Source organism: Chionomys nivalis, chromosome 15 (genome assembly GCF_950005125.1).
Source record: "Chionomys nivalis chromosome 15, mChiNiv1.1, whole genome shotgun sequence".
Classification (NCBI taxonomy): Eukaryota; Metazoa; Chordata; class Mammalia; order Rodentia; family Cricetidae; genus Chionomys; species Chionomys nivalis.
Genome location: NC_080100.1, coordinates 29,467,844 through 29,493,294, shown reverse-complemented (window position 1 = coordinate 29,493,294; position 25,451 = coordinate 29,467,844). Strand labels below are relative to the sequence as shown.

At 34.7% G+C, this 25,451-nt stretch overlaps 1 protein-coding gene across 1 annotated transcript in view; it reads left to right on the top strand.

Annotated features, from left to right (window-relative positions):
* Positions 1-25,451, top strand: part of Hcn1 (hyperpolarization activated cyclic nucleotide gated potassium channel 1) — a 333,308-nt gene that overhangs the window by 227,215 nt on the left and 80,642 nt on the right. The window contains exon 4 of the mRNA XM_057789987.1: positions 22,265-22,483. Within this exon, the coding sequence (XP_057645970.1) occupies positions 22,265-22,483 (219 nt within the window). The remainder of the gene's footprint in view (positions 1-22,264; positions 22,484-25,451) is intronic.

The window sequence follows — 25,451 nt, the reverse complement described above, 5'->3', positions numbered from 1 at the left end:
ATGACATCTGCTATACAGATACTAATTGGGAGAACAGTTGATCAAACTGCTAAGGGCATCTGTTTAATTTCAATAAAATTAAAGTTCACATTTCAATCACAGTGAAAATACCCTGAATCCTAATGAGAAATACTGCCTTCCTTGCGGTTTAGGAGATTTCCAGCTCCCAATACAATTCAGGCTATCTATAATAACACTGTAGAATAGAGGAATAGCTGTGTGTGTCATTAAGATACTCAGCTCTCATTACTAGATTCCATTAGTTTCAATCACTGATATAGAGATGTTTAGTAAGTGGTCCCTGTCATTTGTGGTTTTATTTATAGTGGCAATGCAAGTGGATTTTATAAAAACAACATATGACAAATTGAGAGTAATTTCTGGTTACCTGATGATGAGAAGCTGGACCAAGGTAGGAGGGAGGATATCAAGATAAACTATACGTGTTTTCTTACATCTTAAATGACTAGTAGAAGTCAGGGAAATAGGAAGAACAGAAAGCACAATGAGTCAGAGAGAATCCCTTGTAAAAGCATGGGTAGTGAATTTCCTTGTTTGGGAAGCAGGAAGTAGATCTGGGTGACATGAGAACAGTCTTAGATTTTCGAGGCTGAGCTTAGTATTACTGAATACAGACAGAAAGAATATATCATTTCCAGTGCCTTAGGATTTCATGGTAATTTTGATGTTTCAGGACATGATGTCACTTTGAACATGAATTGGCAACATTTGACTGTTTCTGGTTGTTCGAAAGAATGGAATGTAAAGGAGTTGAAATGGTGGGAGGAGTTTCTTTTTGCAGCAGACAAATCATTACAGAAAACCATTACCAATAAAAATGCAGTTATGAGAACCAGTCACATCTACAGAGCATTCCCACAGCCGTACACAAAGAAAGAAAAAAAGGGAAGAGAGAAATGATAAAATTATATTATAATCTCAAAAATAAAAGAAAGATGGAGATGGTATATTACTGAATTTGCTTAAACTTTGTTTGTAGTAATCTAAATAAGAAAAATAAAGCAGCTGAGGTAGTGTGAAGAGGAAACTGTATTAGCCTCTTCAGAAAAAAAGAACTAAAGAGTCCTTCTGTAACTCTCAAAATAAAGAGTAGAATAACAATACTCTGGTAGTGGAATGGTAATGGGAAATGGGCAAGTTTGTTGTCAGCCACCACTTACCACATGCTACAATGATATTGAGCTATTTGATGGGGTGATAAGGATTCAATTTAGTTTTAACATAAGTGTGGAAGAAAAATACATCTTAAAGTTGGTCAGGTCATGTTCAAAAGGCAAGCAGGTTGTTATTAAAAATTCCAAGCCATATCATATCACAAATGCAAGTTAACAGAAGTGAACAGAAATTAATGTCAGGATCCATTTCTGTTCACGTCTATTATCTTGCTTGACTTTGACATTAATTGATAATGTGTGCTGGCTAGGAGCCGCAGATAGGACAAATAATGCCATCGTGGATGACAAGGAAAGAAACCAAAAAAGTTTTTCAGTTGTTATCTATGAACCTTTCACTGGTTACCTTGTATAAATGTGCACTTGTCAGCCTGATTGCATATAACTATTTGTGTTTGGCTGCTAAACACATATGTTTAGTTTAAAACATTTGGATTAATTGAGTAGAAACACAGGGCATATAACACACAGCCAATCAAATGTATAACACACAGCCAATCAATTGAGGCCAAATACAGCTGGAGATTAGGGAGAAGCAGGCTTTATTGGTGGGAGTCTTGTTAAATAAGCTCTGTTTGGATACAGTCTGGGAAAACCACTAAAGCTAAGAAGACACCTAAATTGGACCTAAGATCACGATACTGGGCAGGGTTACTTTGTGACTCGTATTCAACCTTGTTTACCTACAGGATTGAGAGTAAAAGACTTGTTTTAGGTTTTTCTTTTTTTTTATTTAGTTTTGTGTGTGTTGGGGGGTAAAGAACAATGGAGGGGAAAGAAAAGGATTAATAAATAACTGCTTGATGAGCATGAGATACTTGATAACTCTCTCCACTCTCTCGAAGAACCTATGAGAATGTCATTTGCTCAGTGACGAATAGGTCACAGCTCCTCTGATACCTTTCAAACTAATATTATGCTAAGGCAATGATAGTGAACTGACCAACGACGTTTTTCAGAAACATTCAGTGCTAAAATAAGACAAGCCAAGATTGCTGGGCGGTGGCGGCGCACACCTTTAATCCCAGCACTCGGGAAGCAGAGGCAGGCGGATCTCTGTGAGTTTGAGGCCAGTCTGGTCTAGAAGAGCTAGTTCCAGGACCTATCTCGAAAATCCAAAAAAAAAAAAAGACAAGCCAAGATCATTTCAAAACCACTGAAGTCTGATGGCAACACTCATAGAATACTTGGTAGAGTTTTAGTTGGAACCTGTCATTTACTTTCAATTTTATGTCACTTAATTTCCCCCCATAAAGAATATCAACTAAAATGATCCTCATGTTCACTATATTTTGTGTTTATTGCCCTCATGTACATCTGTTGACACTGTTGGAGTCAAGTGTGAATCTTTTGAAACATGACAACATTTGAAAGCTGACCTAAGTCTAATGTACAAATGTATCAATTATTGGTCCTCCAGAGACTTTACAATTCATGTTAGTGTCTTCCTTGTCTGAAAGAAAAAGAATCAATCAACATAATTTTACTCCTTTAATAACAAGGTATGGTAGAGAAAATCAAGACCTATCATTTGTCTTATTCTCCATTTGGAGAGTTGGTACTCAGTTAATTCCCCAAGTCATGTTGCTGTTTTTACCTCATTTTCAATATAGCTTGAGGCAGCATGTTGGTTGGTCATAAGGGATCTCATTAAGCTATGTTTCTTCTAGACCAGTCCAGGATGCATATATGCATAAACTCAAACAAAAATATATAGATGATGTTATTAACTGAGGACTTTACTACTTAAAGAAATGTGAAGATAAAAGACTATTGAATCATTGGAACAACTAAATCATTTTAGAAGCAGTTTGGGAAAACCATGAAGGTAATACACAAGAGAAATTATTGAATGCTTACTTCCTTCCCTGACTGCACCTTCTGGGCTAAGCAATGCATGATGTTAAGCACTCACAACTGTGCCTGGAAGCCACAATGCTATTTCCTTCCTACTGAGAAACTAAGACATGATATATTTGTGATCTGTGTATCCCTTAATGAAAATTTCCAAAGCATCAAATTTAGAACTCTATCTTATTAAGGTGCTACGGCTCCGTTTTCTACAAGAGTTATATTAAGTGTATGTTTGCCTCAGGAAATGATGATTGTTGTACCTTGTTCCCAAAGAGGGGGATTTTGGCTGTAGTTATAATAGAATTGGAAGCAAATAATTCCATACGAGGACTGAAAGACCCTTTACTTCTGAGATCCTTTGAAAAGATTCCTGAGAATCAATGCCTAATCAATAAAGGATATAAGTTGAGTTGTCTTACATCTTCTTGTTACCTTCTTTTACCATCAGAACTTCTGTGAAGTTACCTTCTCTGAACATTATTCTTTCTTCAAGTAAAAAACGTTACTTTCTTTCTTTGACAAAACAACAGCTAGAGCATCCTCATTATGACTTTTTCCAAAGGACTAGCCTGTCATTCAGTGGCAAGCAGGTTCACACAATTTTTTCAGGTTATTAATGCCATAGGTCAAATGGAACATTTGCCCATGTATTTTTCTGATATTTGAGAATCTAAAGAAGCTCATTGACAATAGGAATTATGCATAAATCACCTTTTTACCAGCCTTGCATGCTTGTAGAATCAGAAGCAATGCAATTTTTTAAGAAAACAGATTTTGTTTTAAGTATTGTTCTTTCTGTACTTATTTGCTACATACTTCCAGATGAGTGTCCATGTGCATTCAGCATTCAAGGGTGTACCCGAGAAGCTATTTGAATTTTTAAATTTTTGTAAGAAATTTCACTTTCTCTCTCTCCCCCTTCCCTTTCTTCTTTCCTTCTCGTCCCTACTTTTCATTTCTCTCTCTGATAAACACACAGACACGTACTCATGCGAGCGTGTGCACATATACACACAGACACACACACATAGACACACACGCACAAGAAAGAGGTAGAAAAGAGAGTGATTTCCTAACATGATTCCATTAATGTAACATGACGTATTTTGCCTTTTATACTATTTGGTGTTTAATTTTTTTCTGAAATTGTTCATGGCATCAAAGATTCCATAAATCATAAAACATGCATTTGTATAAGGCTTACGTGGACTTAAATGTCAAAACACATCATTCTCTGAGGAATGCTGAAACATAAGCCTTACCTACTAAGAACACACAGAACATGCTGAGTCGTATCACAGGATAAGAGCTTTAAACTGGGGTTAGGCTTCTAAGAATAGCTAAGTGCTCAATTCTTTCTGTTTCTCTCACCGCCTTACACAACAGAGCATTCCCTTGGCTAATCTTTTAGATTGCTTAAGCAGTACCACCTGGAAATTACTTGTTGCTGAAGTCCTTGTCTGCATGTATGCCAGTTAAGGGGACTCCTTGGAAAGTTAGTAATTTATATTGTTGGTGATTTATGTAATTTTTACTCAGATGTTAGAATGATCCCTTAAAAATATTTTTACACAAACAATTGTAACTCTAATTCATCTTTAATCTTAAGACTGAAATGATTTTGGCATAAGGGAAAAGTTTCCACACAATTTTCAATGTTATTAAATACCAATCTCAGGATATTAATGCAAGAATTGATCTCATATGGCAACAGTAGACACTACAGATAACAGTGAGCAGCATATTTTTTCACCTGAGCACCTCTTAAAAATGATTTGACTTGCACTACCGTTGTCAGAAAGTAATCATTTGTGTAGATCATGGTTTGATTGTCTTCTTTAATAACCATACATAAACAAGAAACAAGACACCAATTAAGGTGCAGCCTAAAAGGTACATGCCTGTAGCCAGTAAGATGAGATCTATAGGAGAGATATTATCCTTACAGTGAAGGCATGGACAAGTCATGAGGCACAGAATTGTAAACACGGAATTGTGTAAACACAGGATTGCCCATATCCTATATAATTTAAACTTTATATAAATGTATTGGAAAAAATGTTGGATCAGTGTTCTTTTCATTTTCAGTGTCATTTCTTAGCTATGGTTGAATGATCAAAGCCACAAGAAAATCTGGGCAGAAAATGAAAAAGAGGGAATTTTGTGACAAACTGTCAAGTCACAAGGATATATTAAATGTTAGAGAAAATTGTACCATTTCTGAGGCTGAGTTTCAGAACTAGTAACAGGTAAAAGTATATTTTTATAGTTACAAAAGGAAAAAAATATATAAATATATAAAAATATGTGTGTATGACTAATTTTTAAGTATGTTTATTCTCTCATATAAAATTGTGTTGTAGAATATTACTTTAACTATGCAAAGGTGTGTTATATTTGTTTATACCACATTTGTTTTTATGACGTAGAAATGTATTGTTTGCCTATCTAAGGCACCTGCTTGTTTTGATAAAAAATGAATGGCAAATAACTAGGCAGTAGAGGTATCGATGGGACTGGTGAGGAAGAAAGAGAGGGAGACACTCATCAGACAGACAGACATGGAGTAGGACATACAGAATGAAAGAAAGAAAAATCCCCAAGGCAAAACATAGATGAAGAGAAAAGGGTTAAAATAAGTTATAAGAGCTAGCAGAACAGGCATAAGCTAGGACTGAGCATTCATAATAACTCTCTGTGTCATGTTTTGGAAGCTGGTTGGTGGCCCCTAAGAAAAGCCTGCTACAAAATTGTTTTTGCTGTGGTTTGTTTTCTATGCCATATTCATATATGAAATGGGATTTTAATATTTTCTCATGACATGCATTTGTGAAGAGGTCAGAATTGAGCACAACAGCAGAAAGTACTAACATATGCATATGGATTGAAGTCAATCACACAAACGCATATAAGTCATTAGTAAATTTAGCCTTTCCCTTGCAGAACTATATTAGTTGGGACATAGAAAGCTTATGGTTACTTGTCCTTAAATCTACAGGCTTTGTTTGAGTCAGTCTTTTATAGTTTCTCCCTTTTAATAGGAATAAAAATTCAAACTATCCCCCGTCATGCTCTAACACGTAAAAGGACTAGTCTTTAAATTATCTAGAAATGCCATCTAATGATTTGTTTCTGCATGTGGTAACATATTTATATTAACAAAATGTATCTTTATTATATTTCATGGTATAACAATTGAAAATTATTATGAGAGTACTGACCTAATGCTTAGCTACTCTGATTCATTTGTGTATCAGGCATGAGCATTGTTTATTAAAAAATAAAATTTGAGTCTACAGGTGGAATTTTTCACCTAGGTTTGGTGGCCCATTACTGCAATCCCAGTACCCAAGAGGCTGAGCCATTAGGATGAGTTCAATACCAGATTCAGTTACATAGTGTGTTCCAGGTCAGAGAGCTCAAACAAGAATACAACACCCCAGATGAAACAAAATTCACAAAACAATTGTGGCTCTTTGGTTTAATTTTGCTTATTTCCTTTTGGAGTTTATTATGATCAACATGTACAAACATCATAGAGGTGGTGGATTTAAACCATTCAATATTTCCACCCCAACATATACTAATTTGGAAGCCAGAATCATAAAACTACTTGTCTTTAAAATTAAATAAATAAATAAAATTATATCATTAAATTAAATATGCTCAATGGCTCAGTAGGTAGAGAGGCTTGCCACTAAGTTTGACAAGCTGAGTTCGATTCCCAGGACCAGCAGGATGGAAGTGGAGAACTGGTTCCTCTAAGTTGTCCTCTGACCTCCCTATGTTGTTTGCCAAGGCATGAAAATATGCATAAACACACACACACACACACACTATACATATATATATATATATATATATATATATATATATATACACATTTAGTATGCACAGTTAGTTTTATATGCCATGTTCCTATGTCCGATAGCCTGTTGCTTACATTATTTTAACTTCAGCTCATGGACAGATGCCTACAGACTCTCTGGGCACCTACATTTACAGGCACTATACCCATTTGCTTACCCACAATATAGACATAAATTTTAAAATCATTTTAAGAATCTTTGAAATTGAACACTTAATGTGATAGCTTTGCTCATTTTTACTTTACTCCAGTTTGAGAAAAGCACACAGTATCAAGTAGTGTTTCAGACTGAAAGCTTCCTGTTCCTTTAGCACTCCGTTGATTTGGGAGTTCCCTCTGTAGACTGTGAAGGTGTTTTATTACCATCGGTTAATAAAGAAGTTGCTTTGGGCCTGTGATAGGGTAGAATAGAGCAAGGCAAAGGAGAAAAGTAGGCAGAGTCGAGGAGATGCTATGTAGCCTCTGAAGGACAAAGATACTAGCTTCCCTCCCTGGAACATTACCAGTAAACCACGGGACTCGTTGTAAAATACATAATAATAGGAATGGGTTTATTTTAGATGTGAGAGTTAGCTCAAAATATATATATAAGATATTGGCAAGTAGTGTTGTAATTAATATAGTTTCTGTGTGATTTTTGGATCTGAGCAGCTGGGAAATGAACATGCAGTTTCTACCTGCATTCCATTATCTGTAGATTGGAGCCTGAGAACAAAATGTCCTTCAAGATAAGGAATCTGTTTGTTTTCTTTTCTTAAGGTTTTCTCTGTGTAGCCCTGGCTGTCCTGGAACTCACTCTGTAGACCAGACTGGCCTACAACTAAGAACTCAGAGATCCACCTTCCTTTGCTTCTGTAGTGCTAGAATTAAAGGCATGCTCACCACCAAGCAACTAAGAATTCTTATAACAGAATAAAGTCTTCTTATCTAAGCATTAGGGACAAGTGGCAGTAAGGAAAATCCAAAGAGATATGTAGTCCAATAAAAAAATATACAATTAAAGTATGTTTTTTTACATTCAAACTATCTTGAAAAACTTTTTTAGATTTTTAAATTTTATTAGGATGAGCATCATGCCTGAATGTGTTATGTTCACCATGAAAGTATGACTGGTGCCCACAAAGACCAGATCATGGCATCAGATCCCCTAGAACTGGGACAACTAGAATGGCTGTGAGCAAACATGTGAATGTTGGGGATCAAATTTAGGTTCTCTGCAGGTTCACCAGGTGCTCTCCAGCATCTAGCCACAATGTCTTGACTAGCAGTGATCATCAAGGACTTTTTCCTGGGATGAGATTTTCTGACGTAAACCTCAGAAATGATTGCTCTGAATTTCATTCAAGAGTATTAGAAGCTCCCTGCTATAGGGTATATTTAAACAGGAATTCAAAGGAGTTTCTGTGATATAGTGATGATCTCAAAGTGAATCAAAATTGGGCTGCTGATACGACACAGATGGTGAAGGAATTTTGTCAGGTAGGCCTATCAATGATATCAATGAGTCTGATCTTTGGAACCATTGTGAAAATGGAAGGAGTTGATGATTCCTCAAAGCTGTCCTTAGAACTTCACATGTGTGCAGTGGTGTGCATGTGTGCTCTACACAGGAACAACATTAATACAATATAATCCTATTAATAAAAATAATTCTTAAATACATATGATGGTCTAGAGAGGGACTTCATGAAATGGTTCAGACGTAACTGCTTTTGAAATGTCACAATTGGGTGATTTTGAGAAAATTTCTCAATTTCTCTAAGGTTTACCTTCTTTACTTAGCTATAGCAACTAATTAGTCTTCATTCATTTTAAGAGGAACATAAGGTGTACTAGAGCATTGCAAGAGTATATGTATCTTCCATTATGAATTCTTAGATATGTATATACATATATAAAAACAGATAAAATATATTTATGAATATTTGTATGTACAATATATTTGCTTCAATTTACATGTAGAAAGGTAGGTCACAAAAATATTTTTATTTTCTGGAAAGATAATTATGATGAAATAGTCATTATAAATGATTAAAACTAATTCTTGACCTTGAGACAGTTTTATAAGTAGAATTATTGAATTTTTAGTATAAAAATTTGGGTTAATAGACAAACCACATTTTGATATGCTTTAAGTTTTCCTAAGATAATGTACAACATTAAAGCAAAAAATGACAAAAATATCCATGATCTTAAGCATCATTAATTTTTAATTTGTAAATCTAGCTACTGTAAATTTTGCATTTTATCATTATTATTGAAAGCAGAAAAAGCACACAAAGAACTCAAGGGATTAATTGACCAAGAAACAAGAGAAAAACAAGCTCCCACACTCACTTTTTAATTTTTATTGAGAAATAATCTTGCAATGAAACCCTAGCTGACCTGGCAATCATTATGTGTTGGAAGATAGCCTGAAACTCATGGCAATCCACCTGCCTCAGTCAGATAAACGCTAGGATAGAGACTCATGCCACCAAACACTTCTGAAATCAAACTTTTAAAGAAGTTCTTAAGCTGTTTTATTAAGAACCTCCCTCAACAATTAATAGCTGGATTCACTTTAGTGAACAATAAAATTATGCCAGCTCTATTTTAAAGTATATTTTTAGGGTACAGGAGCATTAGTTTTTGTAGAAATAAACTCTTTGAAGTCTTCCATATCATGAAAATACACAAAGTAGATAAAAACAGATTAGAGTGTGTGGCCTGGATAGGGATTTTAATTTATTATATTTTTAAATCAATTAAATTAATATTTAGTATCTTATATGTTTACAGTTCATACATTATATTCGCCCTTCAATGTTCGCATGTCAAGCAACTCCTTTTCAAATTCATGGTCTCTTTTTCTTTTATACACATGTTTATAAATGTGTGTGTTTGTGTATGTGTGTATATGTATATAATATATATAACTTGTTGATATATGTATCTTTTTTATTCTATCTAGTGTTGCTCATATGTATATAGTTTAGAGCTGACCACTTAGTTTTGGAAACCCAATGAGTGGTTCATTCCCAGGGAGGATTAATTCTTCCTCTTTCAGCAATCATTAATTTCTTGTAGCTACTAAGCAGAGGCGGGTCCCCATGATATTTCCCCCATTCACGTTGGCACGTCAACAGACGCGAGTTCTCCAGTTCTTGTTTAGGTAACCACATTGCCTAAACAATGTAATTTCATGTATGCACCTTTCCTGTTGAGTATAAAAGATACAGTCTCACAGCAGGCTCCCTTGCTTCTGTCTCTTAAGGTCTTCTTTTCAGAAGTGTTCTTTGTATTCTGAATACTACCCTTACACCCACATATGAGTTTAGCTTTCACCCCTCATTTAAGAAGTTTCTTAGCCAGGCGGTGGTGGCGCACACCTTTAATCCCAGCACTTGGAAGGCAGAGGCAGGCAGATCTCTGTGAGTTCGAGGCCAGCGTGGTCTACACGAACTAGTTCCAGGATAGACTCCAAAGCTAAGAGAAGTCCTGTCTTGAAAAATCAAAAAGAAGAAGAAGTTTCTTTCTGTGGTGTACAGAGATCATTACAGAAAGCTACAACTGGTCAAGATGAATAGAACAGCTGACTGCGCAGTACAGAGTTACTACTGATAAACCCATAAGAACAAATTCCTAGCCGGGCTGTGGTGGTGCACGCCTTTAATCCCAGCACTCGGGAGGCAGAGGCAGGTGGATCTCTGTGAGTTTGAGGCCAGCCTGGTCCACAAGAGCTAGTTCCAGGACAGGAACCAAAAACTACGGAGAAACCCTGTCTCGAAAAATCAAAAAAAAAAAAAAAAAAAAAAAGAACAAATTCCTAAAATGACTTGACATTACTCTTTATGGAAATAATAATTTAGTTATATAACAACAGGTTTCTATATCATTAAGCACTAAGTCCTATCGACCCTCCCAACCCTCCCAAAATACAAAGAGTTGACACAGGAAATTCGAATATTTCAAAGTAGTTCATAGAATTAACATATATATGTGTTATATGTGTGTGTTTATATGTATATGTATATATATATAGTAGCTTTCTAACTGAAAACTATACAATTATGCATTTGGTTTCATTAAAAGTGTTATTATTAAAATGGTAACTAAGTTATTTTGAGATTTTGAAGCAAAACAATTTTAAAATAGGGGATGTTGTTCTCAGTAATGCAAAGACAAATTAGAGGAAGTATTATTTCCTTTGATGATTTTCTTTTTTTCTTTTTCTTTTTTTTTTTTTTTTTTTTTTTTTGGTTTTTTGAGACAGGGTTTCTTTGTAGCTTTGGAGCCTGTCCTGGTACTTTCTTTGTAGACCAGGCTGGTCTCGAACTCACAGAGATTCGCCTGCCTCTGCCTCCCAAGTGCTAGGATTAAAGGCGTCCTTTGATGATTTTCATTTTGACTTTATAGCCAACATGGCCCATTTTGGTCCTGTAGTTTCATTGGAAGTGAAACTAATTAAACACACATGGTTCTAACTGAAGAACACTGCCAATCATGTTGATCACGTTTAAGTGGGTCCCACTCTCTAGTGACATACTCGTAGTAAAAGGTTACAAATGAACTTTCCATCCAAGGTGACATTCTGTAGTGGGATTATTGGTTGTTTTTATTTGTCACAAATATGTAAGTCTAATGATTCTAGAGACATACTATCTAACCAAAGAATCAGGTCTACATCAGACGACAGCTGAAATTCAATTTCTGCCACTAATCATTGTTAAATTGCAGTCTCAAGGTAAATTCATTTCTGTCCCCCACTCCCATTAGCACTGTGAGACTGAAGAGGGTGAGACATTTTCTGCCTTGACTATATTCACAGGTATAGAGAGAGTAAAATGATGACATATTCAAATGAACATGTCCTCGTAGGAACTGGCAGCCTGCTATGCTTAACTGCTTGTCACTCTCTGGAAAAATATGTTCTGTTCTGTGTCTTGTCCTAAGAATTCCCTGCTGCAACTGTCTGCCTTCTATCTCTCTAAGGGGTAGAATGACACATTTCTTCAATGAGTGGAGACATAGATTGAACGTACTGATCAAATTGCCTTAGGCATGCTCACTGAGCTCACGCCATACCTTGCTTCTTAATTCCATCACGATCAATCCCCAGATTCTTGGTTCATCTCTCTCTGTGAGCTATATTTCAGATCTCCTGAGATTTGATTTTCTTAGCATATTTATATTGATAATGTTTACAAATTATAAATACAATTAATTCAGATATTTAATAATGATATATGCAGCCTTTTATAGAAATGAATTTGCAGTTTCTGTGAAAGCAGATAGGCTGGAAATTTTGCTTGATGTGCTTAGACTAAAGTAGCTGAATATGAATTAGAATGTTGTATGTCATAAGGTCTAGAACATTGTATAAGCATTCACATTCTGTTCTTTGTATTTTATGTTGTCCCAGTTTAGCAAAAATTTAGAGAATCTTCAGAAAATGCCTAGAAAACATTGTTTTCAAATTAGATAGATATCAAAATATATTGCTTCTGTGCGAAAATGCTCAGGTAGAATTAGCAAACAAACACACATATTTTTACTGTATATGTATCTATAATATACTTTATACTGTATATCTTTCTTGTGGGCTATGTTTTAAATATAGGCTTGCTCACAGAGAGAGAGAGAGAGAAAGAGAGAGAGAGAGAGAGAGAGAGAGAGAGAGAGAGAGAGAGAGAGAGAGGGACGGAGGGGGGGGGAGAGAGAGTGAGTTTGTGTTTTTGGTGCTTGAAATAGAACAAAGGGCCTCAGGCATATTCCTAAATTCTCTACAGCTGAGTGATGTTTAAGCCCACAAATTATCATCAATGTAATATAATTCACTATTAGATTAATAAACAAGCAAAACACCTTAAACAATACAAAGTATATCTGTAAGAAACATTATTGAAAAATTTTTACTAAAATGTAGATAAGGCAACTTGATTAAATTAAAAGTAAACCATTTGTTTACTTTCATTTGAATTCAAATTATATATAACCTAGAGATATTTGCAAATTATATGAATTATATGTAACTTAGAGATACATATTGTCTCCTGTTACATTATTATCTATATAGTCTAAAATTTAGTGAAGTGATATTTAAATAATAGAGAGATAAAATATATAATAACATTAATAGTTTTTTATGAAAACATATTCCTGGATTTTGACTCAGTCTTGGTTTCGAGGTATTCTTTGTTTAGGTACTCTTTGTTTCATTTTAGTTTACTAATGAACTTGTTATTTATTCTGATTATTTATATTTTAACCTTAATATTTTGTCTAAAATGATAATTACAGTCTCCCTATAAAAACAAGGAGAGCAGAGTTTGAAAATTATAGTTGTTCTCTAGCAACATGGATTCTTTTATTATTTCTTGAACTGGCACGGTATCTCAGTGGACAAAGTTATTTGATAAATCTAAAAATCTGAATTCAATGCACAGTATATATACAGTGGAAGAAAACAACTTGCTTCTACAAGTTGTCCTCTGACCTTGAATTCCTCATGTCTGCTACTGCATACGCTCATTCTCACACATAAAAACAGAGAAAAATTTTATGTTACAATTATAATTCTATATTATTTCTTCCACTTACTAATTTGTGTTCCAAATAGGCCATTTTTGTTCCTTGCTCATTGTTAATTATTTGTCAAGTAATGGTAAGAACACATTTGGCAAGAACAATCAAAAAAGCCTTTCATCTCAGAACTCCAGAGTTTTCACAAAACTGGCCAAGTCTTTAATCCCAGCACTCAGGAGGCAGAGTTAAGTGAACACCTGTAAATTAGATACCAGTCTTGTCTACATAGTGAGTTCCAGGACAGCTAAGGCAGATAGAGAAAACTTGTTTCAAAAACAAACAGATAAACAACAACAAAACAAACTAAAAAATAGAGCCTGAGGGAAGGGGGTTCATGAATTCAAGGGTGGTTTAAACAACCTAGTGAATTCAAAGACATTTTAACTTTAGATTGAGATCCAGTCCTAGTTACATTTCTTTAACTATAATAAGGTCTCACAATAAAAGTAACTTATAAAGGAAAATATTCTTTTTTATTGAAGATAGATTCCTTTCTCATGCAGTATATGCTGTTTATAATTTCTCCTAACTTCAGTCTTCCAAATATTTTCTCTCCTTCCCTCCCCTCTAGATTACCCCCCCCTTTTTATCTCTTTTAAAAAGAGCAGGCTTCTAAGAGATAACAACCAAAGAACAAACATGACAAATAAATAAGATAGAGCAAGAGCTATCTTATCAAATTTGGACATGGAAACGTAAGAGGAAGAATAAAGACCCGAGAGCAGACACAATAGTTAGAAATCCACTTATTTTCACAGTCAGAACTCCCATAAAAACACCAAGCTAATAGCTATAATGCAGAGAACTTGTTGCAGATCCCTGTAGGCCCTGTGCTTGCTGCTTCCATCTGAGAGCTCATATGTGTCTTGCTTGAAGACACATACAGAATGCCTTGTTCTCCTAGTGTATTCTGTCTCCTCTGGTTCTTGCACTCTTCCTACCTCCTCTGCCTTAAAATTCCCTGAGCTCAGATTGGGGGAATTTGATGGAGACCTCATATTTAGACTCATTCTCCATGTAATGTCTGAATGTTGGTCTCTGCATCTTTTCCCATCTACTGAGAGAGGCAGCGTCTCTGATGATGGCTAACTAAGGTTTTGGTATCTGAGTATAGTAGAACATCATCATGAGTCATTTTATTGGAGTTTCTTAGGCCAGTAGTACTGCGAGTGAGAATGAGTGGGTCTCTGACTCTCGTGCCTGCTCCTGGGACTCTTTTCCTTCTGTTAGGTTTCCATGACCAACTTTGGCATGGTAGTTTTTGCTTCATCTTATTGTATTTTCTTGTGTTAGTTTTTGTTGTAATCTCTTACAAGTCTTTTCTTTTCTAAAGAGAGACGGAAAATGAGTGAATCCAGAGGAGTACACAAGGAGGAACTAGGAGGAGTATGGGGATGGGAAACCATAATCAGGATAATTGCATTAGAAAAAAATCTATTTTCAGTAAAAAGGAAAAAAATCAAATAATAAAACAAAATAAAAGATTATATTCTATTAATCTTTCTACCATTGCCCTCTGGGTCATCTACTTGTCTCTTTAAAAGCCTCATTCTCTATGTTCATCCTTGTTCTAATTTTTGGCCAGATAATTATTTTTGTTCTTTTTGGAGACAGACTTTTAATCAGCCTTCCATGAGAATACTGGAGTATATTTCTATAGCAAATTGTCTTCATTTGGCTGACAAGGTCAGAGGTACTATTATTGACTGTCTCCAGTGTTTTGGGTCTCTGTTAAAGAAAAACTCATGAGGGAGTTCGGCTAAGCAAAACTCTTTATTTAATGACCAAGTAGCAGAAGAAAAAGGAGAGGTAGTCATGGTCCTAATAATAGGCAAGGTTCCATTCATCTGTAAGCATTCTGTCACTGTTCTCAATCGTACTGTCTCTTAAATACCAGTTTTGCTCTACAGCCACCATTGAGTATCCATGTTTTTACCAGTTTACTCATGTTCTTAATGAGACCATTACAGAGCTGCTCACCTTAATTTCTGCATGGGATTGAAATTGTGTGCTTTCCTTGAGTATATAATAAAATAAATTTCAATGCCATTGAAATTGACATTATAGTTCTAACACAGACATACTCATACACATACTGTGTAAAAGAAAACACAGAGGCTGGAAAACTATAACAGCATATATTAAGAAAATAAACAGGACACGTTTTAGTTAACTTTTAATTGATATACAAAATTAAAAATTCATATATTATGTTCTGCATAATGTTTAAATCAATGTGATCCTATTTATCTCCTCAATTATATTTTATAATTAAAAATATTTAAAATTCTTTCTAGCATCTATAAACCTACAGTGCATTGTTCTACTATACAGGAGCATACCACAGTGCCTCGATTCTATCTAGTAATAACCTACTACTCATCAATCACTTTTCCTCTGACCCTCCCTACCAGGACTAGCCTACTACACGCTACTCTCAACTTCCATAAAAACAGCGTTTTTAGTTCTCATTCATGAGCAAGATTATGCAATGCCTGTCTTTGTGCTTCTGACTTTTTCATTTACAATATTTTCCAGTCACTGCCATTGATTTCACAAATGACAGGATATCAGTCTTGTCTCATTGATGAATAATATACATATTTCTGCTACATTTTCCTTATTTATCAGGTTATGTACATTGTATATTGTGGCAACTGTGCATTATGCCACAGGGATAAAAATGTATTAATGCTCTACCTGCTTAGTTTATTGCCATTAATGTATAATCAGGAGATTGACAGATCACATGCTAGATCTAATTTTACATTTTAGAGAGCTCTCCACGTTTTTTAATGAACCATCTGTATTGCTCTGAAGTCCCATCAATTCTATGCAAAGTTTCCCTACATTAAGGAGATATACTTCAAAGAAGTTTGTTGTTTAAAAAAGATGAAAAAAGGGTGTCATCATTGAATTTAAAGTTCAATTGAAAAAAGTAAGTCACCATCCACATACTTTCCATAGTCAGGAAAATGTAGGAAAAAGAAGTAAGTTTCAAGGTGTATTTTTATGTCTTATTTAGGAGCAAAGTTGCTATTTTTAATCATTCTGATAAATAAATTGAAAATTCAAATTGAAAGAAGATTTTTGACTCAACCAACATACTTCCTCAGAATCTGTTTGACAGAAAATATATGGAGAGACAAAGATTTTGTTGTAGAGTAGCCTATAGTAGCAAAATCTAAAAAACAGGAGAAAGTGGGTGAATTGACTCCGCCATGAAAAACAATGGACTGGGGTACAGTTATGTGACTAGCAGGTAATTTGGAAGAAGTTTTGTGTGATACAAATAGAATGCAGATATGTGTGTGTCATCTATTCTTGTACAGAATAAGTGCTGACTTGTGTTGTATGTGCATGTGTGTGTGTGTGTGTGTGAGTGAGTGAGTGAATATTTATATGAGTATGGGAAAAGGTACAGAGAGCTCCATAATTAATTTTCTGGGAAATAAAAATGTGGAGAAAGCAAAGACATGTAGAAAATATAATGAATAGAAAAGTATTTGATGAGTAAAAAACTTCATAGGATATATATTTAATTCTACACATTTGTGTGTGTATATTAACATTAGGGAGACAGACACAGATGGTACTCCAGGATTTTATGTCAGCCTTGTCTACACAGAAAATTCCAAGACAATCAGGGCTACACACACACACACACACACACACACACACTAAAACAAAAATAATAATATAAAGAGAAGAAGGAAAAGAAAGACTTAGTTTTTCCTTTCCACCATTCTATATTGCCTCCCAAGAAAGCCGATAAATACAGGGTTACACAGAAACAAGCCTTTCTCAAAACAAAACATAAACAACACAAACAAACAAATAAAAAACCCAACAAAAACAAAACCAGAAGTGACTTTTGGCTGGGGACTGCCTTGGACATTTTAATTTCCCCCTTCTTTCTATATATGTCCCAGTGCCTTGCGAAGTGTTGCAGAAGTTGTACTATGCATGACATTCAATATTCATCTACAAAATTTAGTGATTATCGATCATATTCATTGGAAAGAAAGCTGTTTAATGCCCATGTTGAATCATACAGTTTTTTAAGGTTCACTGGCATAAGAACACCAAGACAGGGCTCTTGCCCTGGGGTGTGGACACATACAGGTACATGTGATGGTTAATACCCAGGGGCAATGCTACGGGTTAATGACTGAAGCTGTGTATGAACATAAAAGAGGTTTAAGCCTTGTGAGACAAACGAATGTGTCTTAGTTGCTATTTGAATCGAACACCTAGATAAAAGTCTTTGTTTTCTTGGTAGTGTGGTCTATAATAAATTCACTTTTGGTTTATTGGTATAACTGAAATTTTATGAATACAATTAATTTTAAAAGAAGGGGCATATTCGAGACTTTAATAGAATATATTGTTTTGTTCTTTGAATATGTGCTTCCTGTTCTTGGAATATCTCTTTCTTTCTTGTGAAATATGTACAATTTGAGAACATTGACATCTTCTTGACATAATGTACAAATTTTCCTGTATGAAGAAATATAAGGAATATTTCTACAAAGAAAAATTTTATGCATGTCCAATATACTATCAGCAGAGGATAACCAAACAAATATATAGATAGGCATTTTGTCTTAAATAAGCTTTTTTTTTTAACACATGCATGTGTAAACTCCTTTGTATGTAACCTCTGAGTGGGATAATTTAATGTCACATCCTGACTTTACTCCGTCGGCAAGAACAAGTCTCACTGAGAACCCTAACTCACATGTCCTTGTGATGTTATTGAGCATCTTCTTGGGTTAATCTCAAAAGTGCTATTGCTGGGTCTTGAGGTAGATTGTTTCCTAATTTTCTGAGAAAACGCCATACTGATTTTGCCAGCTATACAAGTTTGCACTCCCACCAGCGATGGAGTACCATTCTCCTTACCCCATCCTCTTTAGCATAGTCTGTCATCAGTGTTTTTGATCTTGGACATTCTGAAAATTGTAAGATGCATTATCAGAGTTGTTTGATTTGCATTTCTCTGATGGCTAAGGATGTTGAGCATTTTCTGAAGTGACTTTCAGTCATTTGACATTTGTCTGTTGAGAGTTCTCTGGGTTTGTACATCATTTTTTATTGGATTATCTGTCTTTTTGATGTCAAGTTTCTTGAGTTCTTTGTATATTTTTAACATCAGCTCTCTGTTCTATGTGCGGTTGGTGAAGAACTTTTCCTATCCTATAGGCTGCTGTTTTGTTTTGTTTACCATGTCCTTTACTTTACAGAAGCTTTTCAGTTTTAGGAGGTATTATTTATTAATTATTGCTCTCAGTTTCTATGCTACTGGGGTTATATTTAAGAAGTGCCAATGCATTCAAGTGTACTTTTCACTTTCTCTTCTATGAGGTTCAGTGGTTGGTTTTATGTTGAGGTCTTTGATTCATTTGTACTTGATAACTATGGATCTATTTGTATGTGTTCAACTATGCTCATAGCAGCATTATTTGTAATAGCCAGAACCTGGAAACAACCTAGATGCCCCTCAGCTGTAGAAGGGATAAAGAAAATGTATTACATTTACACAATGGAGTACTACATAGTGGTAAAAAATTATCGCAATCTTGAACTTTGCAGGAAAATGGATATACCTAGAAAAAAACATATTGAGTGAGGTTACTCAGATTCAGAAAAACAAATATAATATGCACTCACTCATAAGTGACTTTCAGACATAAAGCAAAGAAAACCCAGCCTACAGCCCACAACCTCAGAGAACCTAAATAACAAAGAGGACCCAAAGAGAGACATATATGAATCTACATAGGAAAGGGGAAAAGACAAGATCTCCTGAGTAAATTGGGAATGTGGAAGTCAAGAGAGAGTGTACAAGGGGAGAGGAGAGGAAGGGAAGGTAGCAGATAAAAATGAATAGCTCAATAACAACAATAAAAAAGAACCCTAACTTTTTCTGCTAAGTGTAGCTGCTTGTTTTATTTTTTAACAAGAACATTGTGCTTCACCCCTTCTCTGTGTGGACTTTTACATATTGTCCTATTCCATTGTTTTAAAAACAAACATATATTTGAATAAAGCAATGATAATCACAACTATTTATTTGTTCATTTTAATTTTAAATAGCCTTTCCAAATCTTTATATTTAAGGTTAACATTTACAAGAATAATTTTCTGGCTGTAAGATATTTAAATTGCCCTCAAACTTACTCTTAAAAGAACTTGAACTTCATTAATGTATATTACTCTCATCATAATAGTCTCAATAATTTTGTTAAAATTTTTATATTTTTAGTGAAATCTATTGGAATCATATGCTATGGACTGAGCCTATAGAGCAGCGACAGTACACACACACACACACACACACACACACACACACAGAGCAAGTATGGGGTGCTATACAGATGACTGTCAATTGGTGGGTTAGGAAGATGCATATAGACACATGAATCAGCAATGTGGCATCTTAGGTGTTTCCAACATGGCTGAGCCACAAATAGGTCTAAGTTATTAGTAGAAACAAAAACAGCACAAACAGAGGCAACAATAGCAGCCACAAGAAAAACTGCAGGTGCCTATTGCACAGTCCTCATGGTGAAAAGCCTACTTACCCATCATGCCCAGGATCCCATCTCTACAGAGTGTGCACAAATATTAGATCCCTTATCTATCTTCGATGACAGTGCTGACAGATCTCAGGTAACCATTATAAAAGTAATTGTTTTTTAACCATCACATCTAGAAATTTTCATGTCTGGTTTTGATTTTGTTTGTTTATTTTTGTTTTTTGAGACAGGGTTTTCTCATTTGAAATTTGCTGTAACAGCACCAAACAAATATCCCCAAATTTAGAAAAACAAGTTAATTTTAAAAATACCACACTTTATAGAAAATAGCGCTTAATTTTCCTATAAAGCTTTAGATGAACAAATTACTGACAAGAAGTGCAATTTTGGTTATACTTTTCCTGTGACTAAATAGAAAATAATAGGATTCATAAACATACATTTGGAACTGCACAAAATTTCCTGCAACTACCTCTGACTTCTTTCATAACCTTGATAAGTTACAGGAAATGCCAGAGGAAGCATTGAAATGCCATTGCATAGATTAGCATTAAATTCAATGTAAAAGCAATAGAATTGATCCCTGTGGTCAACTTGTTCCATGTCTTGAGGGCGCTGATAAATTCATGAGCATACATATGTAATAACATTTTATGGAAATAAATGAGTAAGTACACAAATAAGGTCAGTATCCTGTATTTATGTCCATTTCTGGTAATGTATTTGTTTGTTACACTTGGTTTGAAGACAGCCTTACTGAGGAAGCTGAAAGAAGAACACTTGGGCTCCCTGCTTCTTGGCACCTCCGTGAAACTATAACCATATCAAAATTCAAAAGTCCAATTAAAAATTCCATCTCAGACAAGCATGGGACTGATTTCTGTGGTTTAAATATTAATAAAAAATATATCATTCTGTGTGAATCATCAGCAACAGATGTACCAAAATTTACATTGTAAAGTGATGGATTAAAAATCCATCCTAATGTTCTCACAGCCTAGGAAACATTTGTAATAGCTTCAGGAACAGTTGTATCAACGAAAAAAGTCTTCTTTTCAAAATTAAAAAAAAATATATCAAGATGTATTTGTGATCTCTCATTAGCCAAGAGCAACTGACGTTGCTATAAATGTTATCCTTGATAGTAGAGCTAAAAATTGCATAAATTGTACTAGCCTAAGAAATAATTTTCAGAAGAGCACTGATATAAGTCAATAAAGATTAACATTTTTTATGAATAACAATTTTAATGAATAACAATAATTATTCATTGTATTTTATATCACTGTAATACCAATATTATTTTTATAGTTTACACATTTCTGTGTTATCCATATGTTACTATTATCTCATTTTACTAGTAATAAATTTGTGTAAAGGAAAAGTCTTCATGTTTTATTTCATTTTGCATTTTTCTTTGGGTTTGAATTAATGCCCCACCATTCTTATTTTACTGTTGTCCCCATAAATAATGTAAGTCCTGATCTAGGGAGGCAGGCAAACTTTGAAAGGCATTTAAATTTGAGATGCTCATGGTGGCACACACTTGTGCACCTAAGCAGTATGTCATATAACAATACCCCACTGTCAGAAAAACAAAACAGACAAACACGTTGCTTAAATTTTTTGCAATAATTAGCAAGATCTTTTCTTTAAAATTGAGATTGAAATAAAATCTTGACATGACTTCAGATATTTACAAGTCATAATTAACACAAGCCAGCTTTGGAATATTCTAGAATGCCAACCGAGTTATGACTGTAATTGCAAAACATGTTTGATTTTTCACTTATAAATCACAAAAATATTAAAATGCATTTATATACCAAGTTGCATTCATAAAACTTGAGCTGTATAGTATTGACAATTTTTTATTGGGATTTACATGCTTAGACCCACCTGCTACATTTCTCAGCTTGCATATACAATTATGATTCCCCTGAAACATTAAATGATATTCAACGTTTATTATTAAGAGATATTTTGACACATGAACAATTTTCCCAACTGGAATTTTACTTAAAAACAACTTAAAACTGAGAGCTTATGAACTAAAAATATTGTTATTTCTGTTTTATCTTGATAGACCAGATTTGAATATCATTGAGTCATTTGCTTAGCATCCAGTAAGAAGTAATGTATACTTGCTTATTTTCTAACACTTCTGTGGCTACATTGCACTTATTTTTCCTTTTATTATCCTGTTGGTTCAGTCCATTTTCTTTTCTCTCATGTTTCAGAATGATTCTTGGGGGAAGCAATATTCCTACGCGCTCTTCAAAGCCATGAGCCACATGCTGTGTATCGGGTATGGCGCACAAGCGCCCGTCAGCATGTCCGACCTCTGGATTACCATGTTAAGCATGATCGTTGGGGCCACCTGCTATGCCATGTTTGTTGGCCATGCCACAGCTTTGATTCAGTCTTTGGATTCTTCAAGGAGGCAGTATCAAGAAAAGGTATGTAGCTGTCTTTCTCGAATATTCAAGCAGCTTTTTCATAACAAAATTTAATTGTGTTCAAGCTAACAAACCAATATCCCTCACTTGAAACTCTGAGGAGCTTAAATATTTAAATGAAAGAGTCTGGTTTGATATTTTCAGATTCCCATTGAGATAATTTATTTATGACCTTATTTTATTTGTTTTGAATTATATTGATATGTGTCTATGTATATACGTATATGTGTATACCTGGTGATGTAGCTCAGGCGGTAAAGCAGCCCTAGCGTTAATCCCCAGCATGACAAATGACAGGCATGGTGCAACTGACTTGTCATTTCAACATTTGAGAGTTGGAGTCAGGAAAGTCAGGAAAATCAAGGTGTCATGCTCGGGTATATAGTAGGGTTGAGGCTAGCCTAGTCTGAAAATTTTACATACATAAATTCTCATTCCTTAAAATATAATTATATCTCTAAAATGTATAAAGACGATATATACAATGTTCCCATGGTTAAGGTTAAGATTCTATATTCTAAGAGTCAAATTTCAATTACTGGATTAATATATTATTAATCCCTCACTAATTCACACTACAAGAAACAGAAGTCTACAGAAAGAGCCAGTCAGCTTTGCCCTTTTGTCTGGCTGCCTTTTTCTCTGTGTTATAATAGTAATTTACATTATAATCCAGAGACTTAGCTAACTAAGCACTGGCTGCCCTTATTGCTACAAAACTCATCACACTCCCCAGGGCTGTTTGAGTCAGGGTTTCTCGGCCCTGTCTGTCCAGGATGTGTAAGCCAGACTGGGTTGGAATTCAGAGAATTCTTCCCCTCCCTCAAGTCTTTCCAGATCTGCTCCCTTTCCCCTACTTGCCTACCCAACTATAAATTCTTCCTCTAAAATCAGACAAAAAGCCAACATCATAACAAAACCAGGAGGAGGGGGACTGTGGAGTCCATAATATGTTGGTCAACAACTCCTGAACCTGAGACCTGCTCTGGAGTGGTTGAATCCCAAATGTCACTACATTGAAAAGAACTAATTTTCCCTCTCCTAACAGATACAATTGACAGTTCTTCTGTTTTTTAACTTTTACTCTAGTGGCTAAGTTTTCATTCATTCATTCATGCATGCATTCATTCATTCGTGTTTTTAAAATAACAAAATAAAGTATAATAAGTTGAAGCAGGACCATCATGCTGAATTTGGACAAGACAAAACAAAAGAAAGAAAAGTGCACAAGAAACAGACATTCACTCATTCACAAAATTCCACAAAACCACTCACCTGGAAGCCACCATAAAAGCATAGAGGGCTTTGTGTAGACCTGTGCAAAACCTGAGCACGATGGTTCTTTTGCTAGACCAGGAGTATATGATTTTACCCTAGGTCCTTGTGCTATCTACTCTCAGGTTCTTAGTCACCCAGGCAATACCAGTTTTCCTTTTGCAGGATATGCCTTAAGTAAAATCAAATAATGGTTGGTTCTCACACAAACTCTGTGCCATCATCAGCCTAACATATGTTTCAGGTAGTGCACCATTATAGAAGAAGAGTTCCTGGCAGGCTTGGTGTTTCCCTTCCACTTTTGATAGTGTGTAGAGAATCTTCCTGTACCAAACTAGAACTAGGTGTTCACACCTTGACACAGAACATTTCTTGAAGTAATGATTAAGTGCTTATAAAGTAAGTGTGACTGGTACCAGGTTAGATTCAATTATTCCAAAGAGATGAATGTCACACTAATTGTTGCTATATATACAAAGTCGTTGCAGTTATAACCCTGTAATAGGAGTAGGGGAACAAAGATGTTTGATTTTGCTCAGAACTACAGTGATACCAACCAGCATAATCAGCAAACTGATACTTTGATGATGAAATCGTGAGAGGTAAACTGTCAAATTTGCCTTGAGGCTTACTTTTAAGAAAAAAATAAATTGTAAAGAACAAATAGAACAGTAATCAAAAGACTATATAAAGCTGTTTAGCTGAAAATCCTATTTTAATTGGAATTCAGGCTTATCTTACGGTGATATAAGACTAGAACATCATATTGTGAAATTTGTTCTTACACTGTAATTTTTTCTCTGTTGTTTTCAGTGAAAATGTTGAGTTTTTTATTATTTTCTATGAATATTGCTACATATTTTCTTTTTGTTTTTATGTCAATGTATTATTTACACATTGTGAAAAATTTTGTTTCCATATTTGCATGTTTTATTTATATATTTATTAAATATTGTAAATAATATACAATGTGTAAATATATATTTTCTTAAAACAAACAAACCTTCATGATTACATTTTCAGAAAGATGAAATTATGTGTGTGTATGTGTCTGTGTGTGCATGTATGAGTGTGTGTGTGTGTGTGTGTGTGTGTGTGTGCATACTGAGACAGGGCCTCACTCTTTGTCTGGCCTTTAGTTCACAGCAAACATACTGCCTCAACCTTCTGAGTGCTGTGTAACAGTTTTGTTGTACAAATTTAGAATTTGTGGAGTATCACTTTGTCAAGAACAGGGAATTAAAATATTAAACTTACACCAGGAGACAAAATGTTCAGATTTTATACATCTTGAAAATGGTTTGTACAATTCTTTTTGTGTAATTAATGTAAAGAAGTGTAATTAGTATAAAAATATCTTAATTTGTAAGTAGACATAAAACCATGTATGAATTATTGATTTAAACAATTTTCTGTAAGCTGATTTTTAATTAGCCTAATTGATCTGAGTTAACAATAGCTCTGAGTTAGAAAGCTGGAAATCCAAAGCTGCTGTCCTTTGCAACCTATTCAAATCTCACTCTAAAGCAACTAATTTACTACAAAGTAACTAGAGAACTGTTGGTTTACCCAGGGAAAGAAACACTAATTGTGTATCCAGTACCAACTGGCCAGTCCTGAAAACACACCCAAATAACATTATACAGACTGAGCAGGTTTCATTTAAGAATTTATATGTACAATATACATTATA